The sequence below is a fragment of the Sceloporus occidentalis genome, unplaced genomic scaffold (assembly GCF_023333645.1).
Source record: "Sceloporus occidentalis isolate IW3139 unplaced genomic scaffold, rSceOcc1.0.p SCAF_285, whole genome shotgun sequence".
NCBI classification, from domain to species: Eukaryota; Metazoa; Chordata; class Lepidosauria; order Squamata; family Phrynosomatidae; genus Sceloporus; species Sceloporus occidentalis.
In genome coordinates, this window is record NW_028317265.1 from 818,811 (window position 1) to 841,500 (window position 22,690).

Here is a 22,690-nt window from a genome sequence, read left to right on the forward strand (position 1 = left end):
GTTGGTTTTTGACTGGGAAACCGAAAGCCAGTCTTCTTTTGCCCCAGGGAGCCGTTGTCAGTCATGTTTATCAGATATGTTAGGTTATTATGTACCAGGATTGGCCTTAACCCACTCGCGTAATCGGGGCAGCCTCAGAGGCGTCTAAGAATAAGTTCCAGCCCAGGTGATTAAAAGCTAGGCAGATGGAACCTTCTTTATATCTCTCGGGAATGCGTAATGCCTTCATGTCACTCGCTCTATAAGCTTGGTCATTCATATTGTCATGTTATGGTACGACTAACTGTCTCTTCTTTTTGCCCTCTATAGGCATACCTGGTACGTCGGTCATGGCACACCTCAGATCGAATGGACCCTCTCTGGGTCTTTGGTTCTCCGTTCCACTAATCCTATTCGTTTGCCCCTAACACAAATGTGAAGGCTGATGTATATTAGCCTGTAGTTGTGGGATGGGCTATGGTTATATTACCAACGCCTCTCCCTTCCACAGCTACGTTACAGCTCCTAACGTCATGGCACACCTCAGACCGAATGGACCCTCTTTGGGTCTTTGGTTCTCCGTTCCACTAATCCTATTCGTTTGCCCCTAACACAATTGGGGGTTTTCTGTTCCTGATCCATTTGAAGCTTGTAAAGAACTAATAGGTAAGAAAACCATATCAGAATTGGTAGACAAAGATCCAAACAGAGGGAAGGAAAATTCGGGATATTGCTACATCGTATTTTGAAAAACTGTTTGCAAAACAAGTTAGACAGGAGTGAAATACAAACGCAAAACAGCAGAGAGAAGGTGTGTACTTGGTTGGACTGGATCAAACCAAAGACTTTGACCAGGTACATCATGGATTTTTGTTTGAGACCTTGTTAAATTATGGTATTCCTGAGACTTTCATTAAATGGTTGGAAATCTTATATAAAGAAGCAGAAAGTTTTCCTTTGATTAATGGTAATTTGGGGCAATCTTTTCAGATTAAATCTGGAGTACGTCAGGGTTGTCCCATGAGTCCTTTACTTCATGTTTTCAGCATTGACCCTTTGTTAAGGAAAATTCAAGGGCATCAGGATATTGTAGGGATGGAAGTGAAGTTAGGAGGTGCCTCAGAGCATGTCAAACTCTGCGCTTATGCAGAGGATATTACTGTTTTTTTTAAATCTGATGCTGACAATAGGGTATTACAGCGAGAATTAGATATTTACTCTAAAGTTTCAAACTCCATGGTTAAGGAGGATAAAAGTGTTTTTTTTTGGATTGGGAATCAAACAGAAGCGTTTCCGATTTGTTTTAAAAGGAAGGAAGAAACTATTAAAGTCTTAGGGATCACATTTGGATGTGTAAAGGATATAGGCCAAAGAAATTGGGAAGGGAGGTTAGAAATTTATTCTGCTAAAATACAAAAATGGAAGAACTGGAAATGGTCCTTTGATAAGAAAATTCAAGCCATTAAACGGTTTCTCCTTCCGATATTTATCTATACCAGTTTTGTTTTCCCGCTACCTGAAAATGTGGTGTTTCGAATAACAGGTTTGTTTTTTCAGTTTATATGGGGAAATCGGTTAAACATCATTCAGAGAAACGTTATATAACTTCCCAGGAAAGACGGAGGTTTGGGTAGGGTGTGCCCTGAATTATTTTTCAGTTTATTATTTCTAAGTAAGAATTTATGTTTTTTTAAATCTGGTAGAACCGATTTATGGGGGGTTCTGTATAAGAAACAGATAGTGAATTTTGTAGGTGTTAGGGTAAGTGGTGAAAAGATTAAGAGGATGTCTGGTAGATACAAACCACGCGCTTTCTATGCTCAGCAATGCATTAGTTTATTGCTAATGATAATGATTAATGATTTATTCAATTTGATAGGAAAATATTGTATAAAAGTATCCTAACCAAGTACTACAGTGCACAGCTTGTTTTGAAAGATTGCCCTACTGCCTTAGTTAAAAATGCCATACAAAACGTCACAAGCACAAGATGAGACACACGATTTGGCTTTGTTTTCATGGTACATTGTATGTTAGATCCAATTTAAAATGTATGAATTTGGTGGATCGAAATTGCCCAAGGGACGATTGTACAGACATCTTAGAAACCATGTCCCATTTCTTTGTGTGTCTATTCAGTAAAAAAAAATATGGGACGTGATGACAACATATTTAACCCCTTGATGACAATTGACGGTCCGGGCACGTCACCGGAAAACAAACGGTTAATGACAACTGACGCGCCAGGACCGTCATGACTTCAAACGGTGCATTCAGCAACGCCACGATCGGCACTAGGGGCCATGTCTGGCCCCTCCCCGGGGTGTCAACATCCGCCATATATTGTATGGCGGCGGACGCCCATTTTAAAAGCGTTTAGGAGGCGATCAATGATCACCTCCTAAACTTAAATGGTGTCGCTGGAATGCCTCGATCAGGAGGCATTCAGCGACACCAAACACTTACCCCAGAACGGGCTTTTCCAATTAGAAAAATGCACACGTCCCAAATATGGCCTTTTAGTTCCCCCAAAAAATGACAAACCCATGCATGTGGGGTATCACTGTACTCAGGAGATGTTGCTGAACACATATTGGAGTGTTGTGTGACAGCGGCATATACCAGGAGCTGTAAATTCATACATAAAGTAGGTGTGTGGGGGAAAAATACACAAAAAATACTACTGCAACTTTGAAAAAATGCTGGTGGTAAAATGTGTGCATGCAAAGAGTTAAAATACCAGCATTTAAAATACCCTGGGGTGTCTAGTTTTCAAAAATATATGGCTTTATTGGGCACACTGAAATGGCCCGGCTCAAAGATGTACCAAATAGGGCATGGGCAGTTGATCACCAAATGCCAAAGTTAAACATTGAAAATGCGCATGCCCCAAATGTGGCCCTTTTGCCCCCAAACAGCCAGCCAAAATCATTCATGTGAGGTATCGCTGTACTCACATATTGTTGCTGAACAAATATCGGGGTGGTTTATGACAGTGACATATACCAGAACCTGTTAATTCATACCTGAAGTAAAATGCATGTGAAAAAACAAATGCAAAAAAAAGACTACCAAAGTTTGACAAAGACTGGTGGTAGATATGGTGGATGGAAAGAGTTAAAATACTAGCATTTGAAATACCCTGGGGTGTCTAGTTTTCAAAAATATATGATTTGATGGGGTAAATTGCATTGACCAGCTTCAAATATACCCGAAATGGCAGATTTGGAAAAAATGGCTTTGAAATAGCAAAACGCTACCTGTACTTATTGTCCCATAACGTGTAGAAAAAAAGCAAAAAAACATAAAAACATTGGATATTTCTAAACTCAGGAGAAATAGTAGAATCTATTTAGCAGGTTTTTTCATTACCTTTTATAGAGGAGTAAAAGATTTTTCAACTAAAAGTAGATATTTTATACTTTAATAGTAAATAATATGATACAATCAAAACAATGTCATGTAAAGAAAGGCCTTCTTGTCCTGAAAAAAAAACAATATATAACTTGTGTGGGTTCAGTAAACGGGAAAGAAGAAAATTACAGCTAAACACTAGCACCGCAGAAATGTTAAAACGGCCATTGTCCCAAAGGGTACGAAAAGTAAAATCAGCCTTTGTCAGGGAGGGGTTAAAGATGTCTCATCTTAAAAATCAGTCATATGTGCAATTGGTATATGGTGAATTTAAAAACCAGGGTAATATTAATAAAAGTACCTTGTATGTAATTAATGCCATTGTTATATATTATTTGTGGAATGGTAGGTGTTTAAAGTCAGCAAAACAAATTTTGTTATCAGTTGAGTCTGTGAGAACTTTGATTATTGATGCTTTGAAAGGTGTGTGTGTTAACCCCTTAAGGACCAGGCTGTGTTTTACCTTTTGTACCATTGGGACCGAGGCTGTTTCAACACTTTTGTGGTGTTCGTGTTTAGATTTAATTTTCTCCTCACTCATTTAGTGAACCCACACAAATTATATGTTTTTTTTCAGGAAAAGAAGGGCTTTCTTCAGATACCATTGTTTTGATCATGTTATCTAATTTCCCATAAAAAAAAATAAATGAAAAATTTAAAAAAAACAAACACATTTTCTGACTTTTACCCCAAAAATCTTTTACTCATCCAAAAAAGCTAATGACCTACTAAATATATTCTACTATTAGTCCTGAGTTTAGAAATACCCAATTTTTTTTTTTACTTTTTTCTTCACGTTATGGAGCATTAAGTACAAGTAGCGTTTTGCTATTTAGAAACCATTTTTTCGTAATCTGGTAATTCTTCCCCCCATGTGCCATTTCGGGTATCGTTGAAGCCGGCCAACGCAATTTACCCCATCAAATCATATATTTTTGAAAACTAGACACCCCAAGGTATTTCAAATGCTAGAATTTTAACTCTTTCCATGCACTAATTCTACCACCAGTCTTTGTCAAACTTTGTGGTAGTAATTTATTTTGTGTTTTTTATCGCTAAAATTGCTCTTCCGGTATGGATTTACAGCTCCTGGTATACAACACTTTCAAACAACACCCCAATATGTGTTCAGCAACATCTGCCGAGTACAGTCACCCACATGCATGGGTTTGTCGGGTTGTTTAGGAGGTAAAACGCCACATTTAGGAAGTGCACATTTTTTTACTTGGAACTTTTAAAATGGAACTCTGGTCATTCTGCCCCCATGTCCTAATAGGACCATCTTTGAAGCTGGCTAATTCAATTTACCCCATCATACCATATATTTTTTGAAAACTAGACACCCCAAGGTATTTCAAATGCTAGTATTTTAACCCTTTCCATGCATGAGATTCTACCACCAGCCTTTGCCACACTTTGTGGTAGTATTTTTTTGGTATTTTTTTTTTTTTACACAAGTTGTACTTTGGGTATAAATTTATAGCTCCAGGTATACATCACTATCAAACACCCCAATGTGTGTTCAGGAACATCTCCCGAGTGCAGTCATAAACCACATGTATGGGATTGTCTGGTGTTTGGGGTTAAAATGCCACATTTTGGAAGTGCGCTTTCCCCCCCCCCCATTTCGGTCAGTCTGTGCCTATGCCCTATCTTTGAGCCCGGCCACTCCAATTTACCCCATCAAACCATTAATTTTTTTAAATTAGACACCCCTTGGGTATTTGAAATGCTTTTATTGAAATTCTTCCATGTCAGGATTTTTGGGAAGATACAGAGCTAATTTTAGCATTTGCTCATAATAAACTTTATTTTTTTATCTTATTTATTTTATTCTTTTTGGACTTTTTTTTTTTACATTTGCTGGAACTGGATAGTTCCTCTGATGCATAATAATTTTTAAATGTTACCATGTTTTTTTTTAAGCTTTTTTTTCATTTTTTTATTTTACTAATCACAGTGATTAGAAAGCTGGGCTCCAATGACTTGTATGGTTGAATGCAGTACCTGTATTCAACCTGCAAGTGGAGCCAGAGTTCTCTAGAGGGTCTGGAGACCGTCTAGCAAACTTTTTCAACTTTATTTTTTTTCCCGGACGGCCGCCATCTTGCGGATGGCGAAGATCACCGGCAGTAGCGGCTGTGACCGCTCTCCGGAGCGGTCACAGCCCGTCCTGGGGTAAGTGTTTGGTGTCGCTGAATGCCTCCTGATCGAGGCATTCCAGCGACACCATTGAAGTGATCGTTGATCGCCTCCTAAACGCTTTTAAAACGGGCGTTTAAAACAATGGTGGTTGTTGACGCCCCGGGGAGGGGCCAGACATGGCCCATGATGCGGATCTCGGTGTTGCTGAATGCCTCGACATCGAGGCATTACAGCAACACCGTTTAAGCTTATAAAGTGATCGTTGATCACTTTCTAAGCTTGTTTAAGTCTCATGACGTGTCAGGCACGTCATAGGTCGTTAAGTGACCGTTTTGCATGACGTGCCTGACCCGGCAATGGACGTTAAGGGGTTAAGGAGAGATGTGCACGGTATTGGGAGGGCATTGATCTGTCATTTTTGTTTTGATGTTTTTGGTTTAATTGTATTTTTTGTTGCATGTTGTAATTATTGTTTCTTTTTCGTGATTGTATTTTTTTTGTTGCATGAATATTTAATAAAAAAATTTCCACTTTATAACATGGATCCCTTGAAAGTAGGGACAGCCTTTAGACAAAACTCGGGAAAGAGGTCAATAGCCAGATCACCACTCATGGTCAGCTGTTTTGGTTTTTTTATTTCTGTATTTTGCCGATAATGCCCTTTTCGGCCGCCGATATATCGGTGCATCCTTAAAAAATAATTATATATACCGTATTGGCCCGAATATAGGCCGCACTTTCCCCCCCACTTTAAGTCTTTAAAGTGGGGGTGCGGCCTATATTCGGGGTCTAGCGCCCGACGCCCGGAGCATGCAGTTCCGGGGCGCCGGGCAGGCAGCAGGGTTAGGATACAGATCCCCCGCAGCGGTGCAGGGGACCTGCATCCTACTCTCCGATATGCTCAGACAGCCTCCCCTGCCGGCACTTTCCACGGGGGGAGTGCCAGCACGGGAGATTCTCTAAGCGCATCACGGAGACGTTCACCGGCTGCGGCAATGTGCATAAACAACCTCCGCTGCCGGCACATCTGTACGATGTGCTTTAACAATCTCCCTTGCCGGGAATTCCCACGAGGGGAGATTGTTAAAGCACATCCGGCACGGCAGCGGAGGTTGTTTACGCGCATCGCCGCAGCCGGTGAACGTCTGCACGATGCGTTTTACCTCTGCCCCCAAGACTTACCAGACCAGACTCCCGAGTGTCTTGTGGGGCCGGCGGGGGACATCTACGCGTATTGCGTAGATGTCCCCCGCCGGCCCCGCAAGACACCCAAGAGTCTGCTCTGGTAAGTCGGGGGGGGGGGGGCAGAGTGGCAGCATATCTTGAGGGGGGGGACAGAGCGGCAGCATATCTATTACAAAACTTTTTCTTTAAAAAAAGCACCAAACTTTTAGGGTGCAGCCTATATTCGGGTGTGGCCTATATCCGAGCCAATACAGTATATACCCCATCATTTAGTATGAAAAATATCTAAAAATGTGGAGTGAAGTTTGTAAAGAAAACAAGATTTTTTTTAAATGTGGTATACTGGGAGTTGTGCCCCAATAGCTGCCAGAAAAAGAAAAACTGCTAAACAAAAGTATATATTTTTTGAAAGTTGACATCCCAAAGTATTTTACTAGGGACATTTTAACACTTTTTATTTAACCATTTTAGTGCCAGTCCGTCCTAAACATTGCAGTAAACATTTCATTTTTTTTTTTTTTAATTTTTAACAAACCCATTCTATCCCTGGGTACATGAAATTACTGAAACAACTTGTGATTTGTATTCAGAAACACCCTGCGAGTACAGGAATACCTCATATATATGGGTAGGGTACGTCTCTTTGGCATTGCAGGTTCAAAATTGGAACATGCACATTACAGTTTTCAAACATGGGATTTTTGATGGGTCCAGGTCTCATTTGAGACACAGAGGTCCCATATTTCATTTTAACCCCCTAAAACTATATATTTCCAAAAACTAGCCAGCTCTGGGATTCTAGTTAGGGGCATATTGGCCTGCCCCATGCAGCTGATTCCACAACAGCACCTTGTCACGGTCAGGACTACTTGCCAAGCCATGACTGTGTGGAGGGTGTGGGCATTTAGTGCTATTAACCCCCAGGCCTCTGGATTTATTAACTTCATCCCTTAACAAGACATCAGTTATACCAAATTAGGGCTGCAACAACTAATCGATAAAATCGATAATAATCGATAATGAAAATCGTTGCCAACGAATTTCATTATCGATTAGTTGAATCGATTTTTATCGATTATAAAATGAGGGTTTTTTCAGAGCAAACGCTCTGAAAAATACCCCTCATTATATAATCTGTTTCAGTGACTCACAGCAGCAGCTCCTACTTACCAGCCCCTCCCTGTAATCACTGTGACAACTGGCCCCGCCCCTTCCTTCTCCCAGAAGGCCAGAACCACATGGCTGTGACACTCATCTAACTGTAAGTATAAAATTAATATTTGGGCTGCTGAAAGTTAGGGGAGGTGGGGTTTAATTTAGGGGCAGTTATGGTTAATGGGGTGTTTAGGGTTAATTTAGGGGAAGTTATGGTTAATGGGGTGTTTAGGGTTAATTTAGGGGAAGTTATGGTTAATGGGGTGTTTAGGGTTAATTTAGGAGCAGCTATGGTTAATGGGGTGTTTAGGGTTAATATAGGAGCAGCTGTGGTTAATGGGGTGTTTGGGGTTAATATAGGGGCAGCTATGGTTAATGGGGTGTGTAGGGTTAATATAGGAGCAGCTGTGGTTAATGGGGTGTTTGGGGTTAATTTGAGGCAGTTGTGGTTAATGGGGTGTTTAGGGTTAATTTAGGGGCTGTTGTGGTTGATGGGGGTCTTTAGGGTTAATTTAGGGGATGCTGTGGTTAATGGGGTGTTTAGGGTTAATTTAGGGTAGTTGTGTTTGATGGGGTATTTAGAGTTAATTTAGGGGTAGTTATGGTTAATGGGGTGTTTAGTGTTAATTTAATGATGAGGACTGAGGGTTAATTTAATAAAGTTAACTTAAGGCGCAGTTAGAGGTAAAGGGGGGAAGAATAAGGGGAATCTAAATCCTGGGGGCAGTGAAGATTAACCCAGTACTTATTTATAAAAGTATGGTGTCAGTGTGATGCGAACAGCTCTGTGACTCTGAGGGGACTATGAGATATCTGGGGGTATAAGGCATATCTGGGGAGGATGGAGTGACATATCTGGGGGTATAAGGCATATACGATATATAAGGCATATGTGGGGAGGGCAGCGTGGCATGTCTGGGAGGCAGTGTGGCATGTCTGGGGAGGATGGAGTGGTGTATCAGGGGGTATAAGGCGTATCAGGCACAGTGGCATATGTGGGGGTAGAGTGGAGTGGCATATGTGGGGGTAGAGTGGAGTGGCATATGTGGGGGTAGAGTGGAGTGGCATATGTGGGGGTAGAGTGGAGTGGCATATGTGGGGGTAGAGTGGAGTGGCATATGTGGGAGGCAGCGTGGCATATGTGGGAGGCAGCGTGGCATATGTGGGAGGCAGCGTGGCATATGTGGGAGGCAGCGTGGCATATGTGGGAGGCAGCGTGGCGTGGCATATGTGGGAGGCAGCGTGGCGTGGCATATGTGGGAGGCAGCGTGGAGTGGCATGTGTGGGAGGCAGCGTGGAGTGGCATGTGTGGGAGGCAGCGTGGAGTGGCATGTGTGGGAGGCAGCGTGGAGTGGCATGTGTGGGAGGCAGCGTGGAGTGGCATGTGTGGGAGGCAGCGTGGAGTGGCATGTGTGGGAGGCAGCGTGGAGTGGCATGTGTGGGAGGCAGCGTGGAGTGGCATGTGTGGGAGGCAGCGTGGAGTGGCATGTGTGGGAGGCAGCGTGGAGTGGTATATGTGGGAGGCAGCGTGGAGTGGAATATGTGGGAGGCAGCGTGGAGTGGTATATGTGGGAGGCAGCGTGGAGTGGAATATGTGGGAGGCAGCGTGGAGTGGAATATGTGGGAGGCAGCGTGGAGTGGCATATGTGGGAGGCAGCGTGGAGTGGAATATGTGGGAGGCAGCGTGGAGTGGTATATGTGGGAGGCAGCGTGGAGTGGTATATGTGGGAGGCAGCGTGGAGTGGTATATGTGGGAGGCAGCGTGGAGTGGTATATGTGGGAGGCAGCGTGGAGTGGTATATGTGGGAGGCAGTGTGGAGTGGAATATGTGGGAGGCAGGGTGGAGTGGTATATGTGGGGGGCAGCGTGGCATGTCTGGGAGGCAGCGTGGCAAGCCTGTCCTCAAATGTGCATAAATTGGGGGGGCTGGTTGGGAAATAAAGACAAGAAATGCATTTTATCAGTTTTTTTTTTATTCTGCGTTTGTTTTTAACATCATTTGTTTATTAAATTATTTTAAATAAATGAAAAATGTACATTTTTTTTTTATCCGATTAATCGAAAAAATAATCGGCCAACTAATCGATTATGAAAATAATCGTTAGTTGCAGCCCTATACCAAATTAAGCCTCAAACCCTGCCTGTATGCCCCGGGTAGTCTGGCACCACTCACGATTTTGATACCGGATTCGTGAGATACCCAAATTGAAATATTTAATGTTGAGGACTGAGAGTTAATTTAATAAGGTTAACTTAAGGTGCAGTTAGAGGTAAAGGGGTGCAAACTAAGGGGAATCTAAATCCTGGGGGCAGTGAAGATTAATCCTGTATTTGTTTATAAAAGTATTGTATCAATGTGCTGTGAACGAGTCTGTGAATCTATGAGGGCACTATGGCAGATCTGGGGGCTATAAGGCATATCTGGAGGGGACGGAGTGGCATATCTGGGGATATAAGGCAGATGTGGGGAGGGCGGAGTGGCATATCTGGGGGTATGTGGCATATCTGGGAGGCAGTGTGGCATATCTGGGCTCAAATGTGCATAACTGGGGGGGCAGGTTGGTAAATAAACAAGAAATGCATTTTTATCAAAGTTTCTTTTATTCTGCTGTTTGTTTTCAACATCCTGTTTGTTTATTACATTATTTTAAATAAATGAAAAACGTGCATTTATTTTTTTAGCCGATTAATCGATTATTCGAAAAATTAGTTGCAGCCCTAGATAATAGTAATAATAATGTTAAAGTGTATATTATGTAGCATGCATAGATATTAATTTGGAATAGTTGTTGGATCTTATTCTGATTTTAGCGCTATAATAGTACTAATTGGAAATCAATTTCACCTGATAGATGAATTTCACAGCTAGTAAAAAATATAAAAGTTTTTAAAATCATATTAAATTTTATAAAAAAAACAAAAACTAATTACATAATTATAAAAAAATTAAAAGATCATACTCTGCATTTGATCCTTTAGGATGCAGAGTTTGTAATTCAAAAACCCACTGCATATCCTTTTTCTATGTTGTCTCCCCTCTAATTTTTCTGGACTTTCATTATAGCCCAAAATTTGAGATTCTTTGGATTTTTTTTATTGTCTCTGCTGGTTATTGTCTCTATAGGTTGTCTAGCTTTAAAAAAAATATTGTATGGTTAAACGATGTCATAGGCGCAGACTGACCAGATGTCAAAATGAAAATAAATAAATAAAAGCGCACCTCCCAATTTGGCCTTTTAGATCCCAAACAACCCGGCAACCCCATGCATAGGGCTATAACTGTACTAAGGAGCTGCTGCTGAACAAATATTGGGGTGTTTGACAGTGACCCATACCAGGAGCTATAAATGACTAGCCTAAAGTACAATGCATACCTCCCAACATTTCAAAAATTTAATCTTGCGGAACTAACCAATACAAGCAATTGCACTTCACAATGTCGTGCTCGCATCGCCACTTAAAACACGCTTCGTTTTTGTCAGCACAGTCATGCATATTAAAAATAACCAACACCTTGAATTGAATTACCATGAGGCTCAGCCAGACATACTACTTCCATGATGCTGGCTGAGCATCATGGTTAGTGCAGCAACAGTAAAGCTGCAGATGCTAGCTGTGAACTAAAATTCCCATGATTCTCAGCTAGACAGGTGTCCACCAAAATGCTGGCTGAGCATCATTGGAAGACTAGTCCACAGCAGAAGAGATTTTTTTTTTATTAAAAAAGGCTATTAAAAAAGAGATTATTCCCCTATTTTTTTATTTTTATTTTTTTTAATTATAGGAAGTTAAATGATATGATCAAAATAGCATCTGAATGAAACTTCTTGTTCTGGGAAAAAAAAAATTGTGTGTGGGTACACTATTTGGGAGAAAAGAAAATTACAGCTAAATACGAGCACTGCAAAAATGCAGAAAACAGCCAGGTCCTTAAGGGGTTAAAGATGTTACGGCAGGTAACGACAGGATTCTTACAGGATCCCGAGGGAGACAAGATGTTAAGAGCAGAGAAATATGTTCCAGGGCATAGCCTGAACAAATGATATTTAGAGTCCAAGGGTTCAATGTTATTTATGCCTATTCTTGAAAAGAAATGAAGTCTGCCTCCCACTGAGAGGAAATTTATCCCTCTTCCACAATGGGGCTGACCTTTGGAACGATGTATGGCTTAACATGGCAGGCACAAAAGGACATGGAGTCTTCTTTATCCCTGGAGTAACAAAGGGAATATACCTAAACCTGGGAGGCCATTTAATGTCCCTGGTGGTTCTTTCTAGGATGCTCTCCTTTTAGGGGAGATCATTATTTGGATCTAGAAGGGAGTTTTTAGAGGCACTGACCAGGCCTTGAGCCAGAGAGCTCTTCTAGAAAGGACACAGTGCAGGTGGTAGTAGGCACTGATTTGATAGCAGCATCTGAAATAAAGTCAATGGCCATGTGTCAGATGTTCCTAATAATCTGTTCAGTCCCCAGGGATAGAAAGCAGATCCTCTAGGGCTTGTTGAAGCCAAGTTCTTACAGCTCTAGATGTAGATGCAACGTCAATGCTGAGATTAAAGTTAGTGGCAGCCTCTCTGGGTGCCTGCATCAGTCAGCAATGATAGCTAAGGAAGTCCCATGAACCAGAAACCACTTCCTCCATATCCAAGGTTCCTCTAATAGCAGAAATTAACTTTCACGGGAAAGAAAATATCTCTTGCACTTTTTAAGGATGTTCCAGGCATTTTAGCTCTAGTCCTCTCTACTAAATACAAGATATTTCTTGGAGTCATGTACTACATTGAAATAGAAACCAAAACAAAGATTCAAGCACAATCAAAACGAATGCTACAAGAAAATAAATAAACTTACTGAGTGACAAAAGTGATTGCCTTCCCCGACCTTCCAGCTCGAGCTGTTCGTCCTACTCTGTGTATGTAATCCTGGAAGTAAAAAAAAAGCTCAAACATTTTCTCCAATATTCTAATGTTGTAATAAATATTTATATTTTTATTAGATTGGCAATATACCACACAATTTAAATTTTAATTTGCTTATAGGTCTTGTTCCTTTATGCCCACTATATCCCCTACAGCCTACTATCTCTCACTGCCAATGTTAAGTATTATACTTTTAATCATTTTTTTTTCTTGCAAATATTCAAACTGGTTACACAAAGATCACGCACATTTTATACAATCCTTGCATTCATGCAGAATTTACTCTATTCATAACAATTAGTTACCAACTTTTGATACATTTACTACAGTATCAAGGAAATTGAGAATTAACTGTTTCATTTTTACATATCCTACACTTGTACCCGCTGTGACGAGACGCTCTGTACCCCGACTGTCAATAGCTGCTTCCTAGCTCTTACAAGAACTGTATACGGGCACGCGCCAAAGCACCAACTCTCCAGTCACCCAAATCACTAGCCGAAGCCTAATGCAGGGTGAAGTACAAGAGCTGTTTATTCAGAGTCACACACAGGGTTTATATGCAGCCATAAATGAATTTTTGAATATAATGGGGGGGAGGGATGGTTTGTGTTGGCAAAGTACAGGACTAATTCCAAATCGATGTCAGCGCTCCACAGTCCTCAAAGCCTCTAATATTTAGGAAATATGGTTAAACTTGTACCAGGGGGAAATCAGTAGAAACTGCCCCCTGTACCTACACACAGAGTTCTTTACAAGGCCAGGGCCCACAGTCAATAGGGAGGAGACTCTCGGGCCTCTCCAGGGGCTCCAGTGATGGAGGGTTCCGTCACACCCGACAAACTACTTTACATTGTTTCAAAAGTAGTAACACAGAAGCCTTGTGCAGGATTAGCTCACCTTTGAGTGGGTGGGAATGTCAAAGTTTATAACAACATCTACATGTGGTATATCAAGACCACGACTTGCAACATCTGTCGCCAATAATATGGTGCGGGATTTTGCCTTGAATTTATTTAGTGCCCCAAGCCTCTTGTTCTGTGGAAGGAGAGGAACAGAGTTAAAACTTTGGGGGTAGATCCAAAAACCTAATCAAATATTTCACATTTACTATAAAGTATACAGGACCAACCGCACCAATGTTCTGTAGATCAAAGTGCTTAGTTAATAAATAAAGGATGTGTAGTAAACAGGCAAGATGGTGGTCAAAGAATATCACAGAGCCAATTATGTATTATACAGTGCCCTTCAGACTCTCACTCCACCCATTTCCAGTGAATATTAGGTATGCACTCATGTAACTTCACCTGTTCTGGGCTTAGCTTCAAGGACATGGGAAAATTATCCAGTCGTAGGATGACCAGAGTAATATTTCTAAATGGATATTATTGTGTACTGCTAGTTAATTGATCCTCTGTGTCAGATGTAAGACAGCATGCTCAATGTTTATTAGCATGCTAGAGGGAATGACATTTTGAACTCGGCTTCGGATAGATAGATTGTGTATATTCATCGATGAGTTGTTAAAAACAAGAATGACTTGTTAAGGGTGCACATAATAGAAGTATGTTTGGCTACCATTTTGCTACCATCTAATTTCTAATGTAAATATACTTTTTGTGTGACTAGAATTACTAGTCCAAGGATGAAATAAGCATGGCCAACAACACACAGCTTTAATAATTCTGGAGATTTTTTTTTACAAAATGCCTAACTATGATTGGAAAACCACATAAAAAATATAAAGGTCACCACCCTTGCCTTAAGAAAATGAACACTTTTGTATATATGCCCACACATTTACACAACTATGTGCCGTATGGTCCTAGTACCCAATAATATATAAAACTAACCTGGCTCATTTGCCCATGCAAAGAAATAGCCGTGAAACCCAAATTACGGAGTAGAAGGGCTACACGCTGAGTGTTGTTACAGGTGCTGCAGAAGATCATGAATGAATTCCCTGCAAGTTCATTTAAAACATACACAAGGTAACTGTCCTAAAAATAAAAGTAGATTAGTGAGAAAGCTATTGTATAATACACATACACACAAAATTCTTGCATGGAAAAAGTTAAAACTTGTACCTATTGCCCCATAACGTGCAGAAAAAAAAGCAGAAAACAAAAACATTGGGTATATCTAAACTCAGGACTAACAGTAGAATCTATTTAGCAGGATTTTTCATTAACTTATAGATTTGTAAAAGATTTGTCAAGTAGGTCAGAAAAAGTAAATTTTTCAAAATTTACCATATTTTATACTTTTTTAATACAGTAAATGACATGATAGAATCAAAAAATGACATTTAAAGAAAGCCCTTGTCCTGAAAAAAACCCAAGAAATAACTTGTGTGGGTTCAGTAAACAGGAAAATTATAGCTAAACACAAGCACCGCAGAAATGTTAACAGCCATTGTTACAAAGGGTACAAAAAATTAAATCAGCCATTGTCACGAAGATGATAGTATTTAAAAAAAAAAAACCAACCAAAAAAAACCAACACACAAAAGTAACTGTTGGCATGCAAAACAGTGGCAAATAAGTAAAGAGATACTTATGTTTAACCCCTTCAATCCCAGGGGTTTTTGGTACCTCAAAGCCTGGAGCAATTTTACCATTTTTGCGGTATGTCGGTTTAGCGATTATTCTCCTTTCCTGTGAATAGTGTACCCATGTAAACTATATATTGTTTTTTCAAGGAGAGATAGAGCTTTCTCTTTTGATACCATAGTTGGATGATAAGCTGAAAATTTAGAATGAGAAATTTAGTAAAAACTAGCGAAGATTAGAAAAAAAAAATTTTTTTTTTTATTTTTTTTTTTTTACATTTTCCCTCTGATCCTCACAAAATTAGGTAAAGTGATGGAAAATCCCCTCCAAGTTTAACAATTCAGGTGTCCTGATTTCAGAAATACCTAATTTATATAGATTTTCCAGACTTTCCCAGCACCAGGGAGCATACTATAAGGCGTACAATTTTGTATAAGTTTTATGCCTATGGCTTAACGGGTTTGGGTGTTGTGAACGGGGGCAGGAGGGTTATACTGGCTAGATGTTATGCTAGGGCAATGGGAAGTAAGGTTTTTTAATAATTAATTTTTTTACATATATATATATATATATATATATATATATATATATATATAATTTTTTTTTTTTTTTTTACACAGAAATGGTTAGAGGTCCTCCTAGGGACCTCCTGAACATGCACAATGACATCACAGCTCACATTATAGTTTTATTTATTATTATTTTAATGATTTTTTAAATATTTTTTAAAAGAATTAACTTTTTTTTTCCAGCTTTTCTGTTTCAGGACGTGAGGGGGAGTGAGAGACATGGTTTCTCACTCCCCTCCCCGCGATCCCCCTGCACCGATCACACTGTGATCTCTGCAGGTCCTCACCTCCGATGACCTTCCGGGTTACGTCAGCAGTGACGCAACCCGGAAGGGAATCGCCCAATCGGAAGCTGTTACAGGAGATCGGACAGCAGAAAGCCGGCAATGCCGGCTTCTGCTGTCAGTGGGGAGTCCAGGCTGTCAAACGACAGCCTGACCTCCCGTGCAGCGGCAGGGATGTGTCCCCGACGCTGCACGAAGGGCTGCACGTACCGTGACGTCCATAGGGGTTTCTTAATAGGCGTTTTTTGGACGTCCCGGTACGTCTATAGGGGATTGAAGGGGTTAAGAATGTTGCTCCTCACACACGGAGGGAAAAAAAACACAACCCCCCCCCCTTTAAATGTTCAAAGCCTAAAAAAAATGTTTACACTTAACCCCTTAAAGACAACCGGGCACGTCAACCGAAAAAGAAGGGTTAACGACAATTGACGTGCCAGGACTGTCATGACTTTAAATGCGTGCAGAAAGCCATCTACAAGGGCCGTGTCTGGGGGTAAATTCAATTGGGTAAATTGAATTGGCTGGGTTCAACACGTCCCAAATGTGGCGAAAAGTTAGAAAAACTCATTTGTTTCTAAATTTTTCACCATATTTTATACTTTAATAGTAAATAATATGATACAATCAAAACAATGCCATCTAAAGAAAGCCCTTCTTGTCCTGAGAAAAAAAAAAACAAAAAACCCAAAACCTTGTGTGTGTTCAGCAAATGGGAAAGAAGAAAATTACAGCTAAACACGAGCACCGCAGAAATATTAACTGCCATTGTCACTAAGGATACAAAAAAAATAATCAGCCTTTGTCACGAAGGGGTTAAAAAGCCACAATGTTATGTTTTATAAACAGGCTAGGAAGAATTAGCCCAAAGTATATAATTTACATATCATATATCATGAGGGCTTACAGTATTTCACACAAAAAAGTGCGTACACCCCTCACATTTTTGTAAATATTTTATTGTATCTTTTCGCGTAACACTGAAGAAACGACACTCTGCTACAATATAAAGCAGTGTGTACAGCCTTTATAACAGTGTAAATTTGCTGTCCCCTCAAAATAACAACACACAGCCATTAATGTCTAAACCTTGGCAACAAAAGTCCAAAAATGGGCCCAATTAGCCATTTTCCCTCCCTGGTGTCATGTGACTCGTTAGTGTTACAAGGACTCAGGTGTAAATGGGAGGAAGGTGTGTTAAATTTGGTGTTTTCGTTCTCACACTCTCTCATACTCGTCACTGGAAGTTCAACATGGCACCTCAAGGCAAAAAACTCTGAGGATCTGAAAAAAAGAATTGCTGCTCTACATAAAGATAGCCTAGGCTATAAGAAGTTTGCCAAGACCCCGAAACTGAGCTACAGCACCCACCAAGACGATGCAGCGGTTTCACAGGACAGGTTCCACTCAGAACAGGCCTTGCCATGGTCAACCGATGAAGTTGAGTGCACGTGCTCAGCGTCATATCTAGAGGCTGTCTTTGGGAAATAGATGTATGAGTGCTGGCAGCATTGCTGCAGAGGTTGAAGGGGTGGTGGTCAGCCAGCCAGTCAGTGCTCAGACCATACGCCGCACACTGCATAAAACTGGTCTGCATGGCTGTCGTCCCAGAAGGAAGCCTCCTCTAAAGATGATGTACAAGAAAGCCTGCAAACAGTTTGCTGAAGATAAGCAGACTAAGGACATGGATTACTGGAACCATGTCCTGTGGTCCGATGAGACCAAAATAAACTTATTTGGTTCAGGTGGTGTCAAGCGTGTGTGTCGGCAACCAGGTGAGGAGTACAAAGACAAGTGTGTCTTGCCTACAGTCAAGCATGGTGGTGGGAGTGTCATGGTCTGGGCCTGCATGAGTGCTGTCGGCACTGGGGAGCTACGGTTCATTGAGGGAACCATGAGTGCCAACATGTACTGTGACATATTGAAGAATATCCCCTCCCTTCGGAGACTGGGCTGCAGGGCAGTATTCCAACATGATAACGACCCCAAACACACCTCCAAGACGACCACCACCTTGCTAAAGAAGCTGAGGGTAAAGGTGATGGACTGGCCAAGCATGTCTCCAGACCTAAACCCTATTGAGCATCTCTGGGGCATCCTCAAAAGGAAGGTGGCAACCTGTGAAGCTTTGGCGAACTCCATGCCCAAGAGAGTTAAGGCAGTGCTGGAAAATAATGGTGGCCACACAAAATAGACACTTTGGCCCAATTTGGACATTTCCACTTAAGGGTGTACTTTTATTTCCAAGGTTTAGACATTAATGGCTGTATGTTGAGTTATTTTGAGGGGACAGAAAATTTACACCGCTATACAGGCTATATACGCATTACTTTACATTGTAGCAGAGTGTCATTTCTTCAGTGTTGTCACATAAAAATATATTAAAAAATATTTACAAAAATGTGAGGGGTGTACTCACTTTTGTGAGATACTGTATGTGTTGCCTCACACATCCGGAATATGAGGGCCATTTCAAAATCTTGTACCATTTTTCACATTTAATATTTTTTCCTGGTGAGCATAAACAAAAAAACAAACACACATTTAAAGTAATAATCCACATTCATAGTTTAGGACTTTCAGAATCTATGTAACCAATTTTGATAACCCCATATTGTATGGTGCATACTGGGATGTGCAATTTTTTCCTCAATCTATGCTCCTTCAAATTCTGTCCATCTTACTTAGGAAACGTAGAGAAAAAAATACCTTGAATTTGGATGGAATAAAAACATAAAACTGTTGCAGTTTTTCCACTGTTTGATATTTAGAAGAAACAGCACATTTTACTGGATCCTTAAGAGCAGCTCGTTGGAGTTTTTGTACCTGAAAAGAAAAAGATTAAAGAAGAGAGAGAAAAGAAGTTTCCATCTGCTGCATTTTCGTTACTCAACACACAGAACAAATTTATAAAAATACCAGAAAAAACGACTTTTCTCGTGAATATTTCTTGAAGCAGGTGCTCCTGTTTCCTTTTCAAATGAATGGCTAATTACATTGTTTGATTTGGGCAGAAGTGCATTGTCCTTGCTCTAAAAAACGGCGAAAAACAGTCACTCAGACTGTAAAAGCAGGGGCAGCTCAGGGGTGGAAAGGGCCCCAGGGGAACTCAATTACAAGGGCCTACACAACACACACAAACAATATATATATATACAGTGGGGCAAAAAAGTATTTAGTCAGCCACCAATTGTGCAATTTCTCCCACTTACAAAGATGAGAGAGGCCTGTAATTTTCACCATAGGTACACTTCAACTATGAGAGACAGAATGGGGGGAAGAATACAGGAAATCACATTGTAGGATTTCTAATGAATTCATTGGTAAATTCCTCGGTAAAATCATCAAAGATCGCGGCAGGCTAAAACAGCTTAGGAAGCGATCAGAAAAAAAAACTCGTCTTATAATCGAGCAAATACGGTATTTAATATTTACTTATCCAGAGATAAAATGCCCTCCTGAATTTGTAGTCACAATCAGTGAGAGGAAAAGTAAAGGTTCTGTGTTATTTACTGTACTTCGATCTGCACATCTTATTAAAAAGGATAAGGGGCACTAAATTGTGGCTTCAGGTGCATGATGATTTTTTTTTTAATGTACTGATGTACTCCTAGTCCCACCACATAAGATTCTATCTCATACATCTGCCGAGCTCAGATGTCATCTTTATCCAGCACACATGGATGGTGAGGAGCTAAGATTCTGTCCATTCCCAGGTCCTTATTTGGGCATTTTAACACTTTTGGTTCCTGGAATTTTAATAATAATGTGGTATTCTGTTACCGTAAAGGAACAATTTAATATAGTTTTAAGCAAGAAATTATTTATAACTATACGCATGGTAAATATCGTGGCTCAGATAGGCGTGTGGTGTGTGGGCACAAGAGCTCAACCACGTGATACAATACATTGGCCTGGTGTCCAAATATTTCCAGGACTGCTTTTCATTCCCAGTCCGACTGAGTAAATAAGCATAAATCGCATGCATTCATGCAGGGGTAAACCACATCAACGCATAGAGTAGTCTGTATACACACACTGACTGTGATAAACACAGATTCCAGCTCCTACCTGCAGAGTATCTCTTATTTTGATGTCTGGGAGACCTACATTAACTCTTTTCCTAACAGAGTGCCATGTAGTCTCTACTGACTACAGAGATAACTCTGCCATCAATGATGCCCATTATCAAGTGTCTGTATATCTTCAAATACCAAGTGGGCCCCCACCTCACCTCCCTCACCCCCACATCACAAGTAATGTATGCATACACTGCAGTGCAGGCTAATGGCCCCTTGACAAGAGATGCCCTGGGGTAATCACCCCCAAATGAATCTGCCTCTGGGCAAAAGCTTGTTTTGATGCATTTCATTCACAAGGACTGTGTCATTTGTTAAGTGAAGTTCCACAGTAAATTTGAAATTAATGTTTTAGAACATTCATCCCCACCTTTGACAGTGCAAAATTAATGGGATGCACCCATAAGGTTGTTACGCGGATGTCATTTTGTCGATAAGAGGTTGATTTCCCCTTTATGGCCGGAGCAGCAATCTTGCCGGTGTGCAGTTTTTGTAAAATGACCAAAAGTCTAGTAACTTTAAACACGTTCTAAATTTTATCACATGACAGGAAGCTTCATATTTTGATTTCTCGCTCTTTAACTCCAAACAGCAGCAAACTGAAAACAGTGACAGTCTATATAGGCTCCTGCACTTCCTCTTTCTTTGCTGCTCCTGACAGGTACAGGTCAGAGTTTTGGGCTCCTGCGGTCTTTAATATTGTCGTTTACATTTGTGTTATAGGCGTATATATTTCTGTCTTATTGCAGTTTAATGCCATTCCGCTAGGGTGGGGGTCACAGTATTTATCTTGTGTTTTGTCCATTTGCAATGTTTTCCTTTATTTTTCTTATGATACTTTAGTTTTATCCGCACATTTGCTTATGCTGTAGGAGTCTTACTTTGCTCTCTGTGGGTCCTCTGCGTTGGTTTCGGTTTTCAGTTCTGTTCCTCTGCAGCTTGTGTGGCCTCCATCTTCTGTTAGCAGTTTTTCTGTACTGTGTGGCGGCCATCTTGGATCTCAAGATCGCAACATTCTAATTTTTTCGTGTGATCTTCTCAGAACATGACAAGCAGGCGAAGTATTTTATGCGACGGGTATGCTCCTGTTCTTTTTATTAAAGGTTAGGAACCACTCTGGTTGTTATAGATGCTTTCAGTGTTTTAAGTTTCCTTTCTGCTGAGGCTAATTGCAATTAAGTCTCCATGGTCTTGTAGGTTTCAAGGCTTTGGTTCTCTGACTGAACCTTTTTTATGCATTTCTTTACGCCGATGTGATTACATGTCCATCTACACGGTTAGGATTTTAACAATACCTCAGCTATGCATTGGAGCTCTCCCCTGAGGAAGTGCGTGCAGCTTGTCAAATGTAAAATTGCTTCAGGATTGGCCACATATGCCGCTACTCAAATAAGTTATAATTTGATTTGCATTTTACTCAGGGACAAGATTGTAGACCTACACAAAGCTGGAATGGGCTACAAGACCATCACCAAGCAGCTTGGTGAGAAGGTGAGAACAGTTGGTGCGATTATTCGCAAATGGAAGAAACACGGTCTGGGGGCTCCGTGCAAGATCTCACCTCGTGGAGTTTCGATGATCATGAGAACGGTGAGGAATCAGCCAGAATTACTTGGGAGGATCTTATCAATGATCTCAAGGCAGCTGGGACCATAGTCACCAAAAAAACAATTGGTAACGCACTATGCCGTGAAGGACTGAAATCCTGCAGCGCCCCGGAAGGTCCCCCTGCTCAAAAAAGCACATGTACAGGCCCGTCTGAAATCTGACAATTAAAATCTGAATGATTCAGAGGAGAACTGGGTGCAAGTGTTGTGGTCAGATGAGACCAAAATTGAGCTATTTTGTATCAACTCAAGTTGCTGTGCTTGGAGGAGGAGTGCTGCCTATGACCCCAAGAACACCATCTCCACCATAAAGCATGGAGGTGGAAACATTATGCTTTATTATGCATAATGTTTTTCTGCTAAGGGGACAGGACAACTTCACCGCATCAAAGGGACGATGGACGGGGCCAAATCTTGGGTGAGAACCTCCTTCCCTCAGACACAGCCAAAGCAACAAAGGAGTGGCTCAAGAAGAAGCACATTAACCCCTTAACGACAATTGCCGGTCCTGGCACGACACGGAAAAGCATGTGCTTTACGACAATTGACGTGCCAGGACCGGCACGTCTTTAAACGGGTGCAGAAAGCGATCTGTTTTCGCTTTCTGCACCCAAAAAACGTTGCTGAATGCCTCGACCTCGAGGCATTCAGCAACGCCGCGATCGGAACGAAGGGGCCATCTCTGGCCCCTCCACGGGGCGTCAACATCCGCCATACTTTGTATGGCAGCGGACGCCCGTTTTAAAAGCGGAGGCATCCAGCGACACCAAACACTTACCTTTCGATGGGCTGTGACCGCTCCGGA

The 22,690-nt window shown here is 41.1% G+C and overlaps 1 protein-coding gene across 1 annotated transcript in view; it reads right to left on the minus strand.

Annotated features, from left to right (window-relative positions):
- The window catches only part of LOC149275466 (putative ATP-dependent RNA helicase DDX47), a gene marked incomplete at its 5' end in the record, with an annotated part of 44,962 nt that overhangs the window by 15,367 nt on the left and 6,905 nt on the right, over positions 1-22,690 (minus strand). Inside the window, 4 exons of the mRNA XM_089504706.1 lie at positions 12,730-12,800; positions 13,698-13,835; positions 14,651-14,797; positions 18,909-19,025. Coding sequence (XP_089360832.1) covers positions 12,730-12,800; positions 13,698-13,835; positions 14,651-14,797; positions 18,909-19,025 — 473 coding nt within the window. The remainder of the gene's footprint in view (positions 1-12,729; positions 12,801-13,697; positions 13,836-14,650; positions 14,798-18,908; positions 19,026-22,690) is intronic.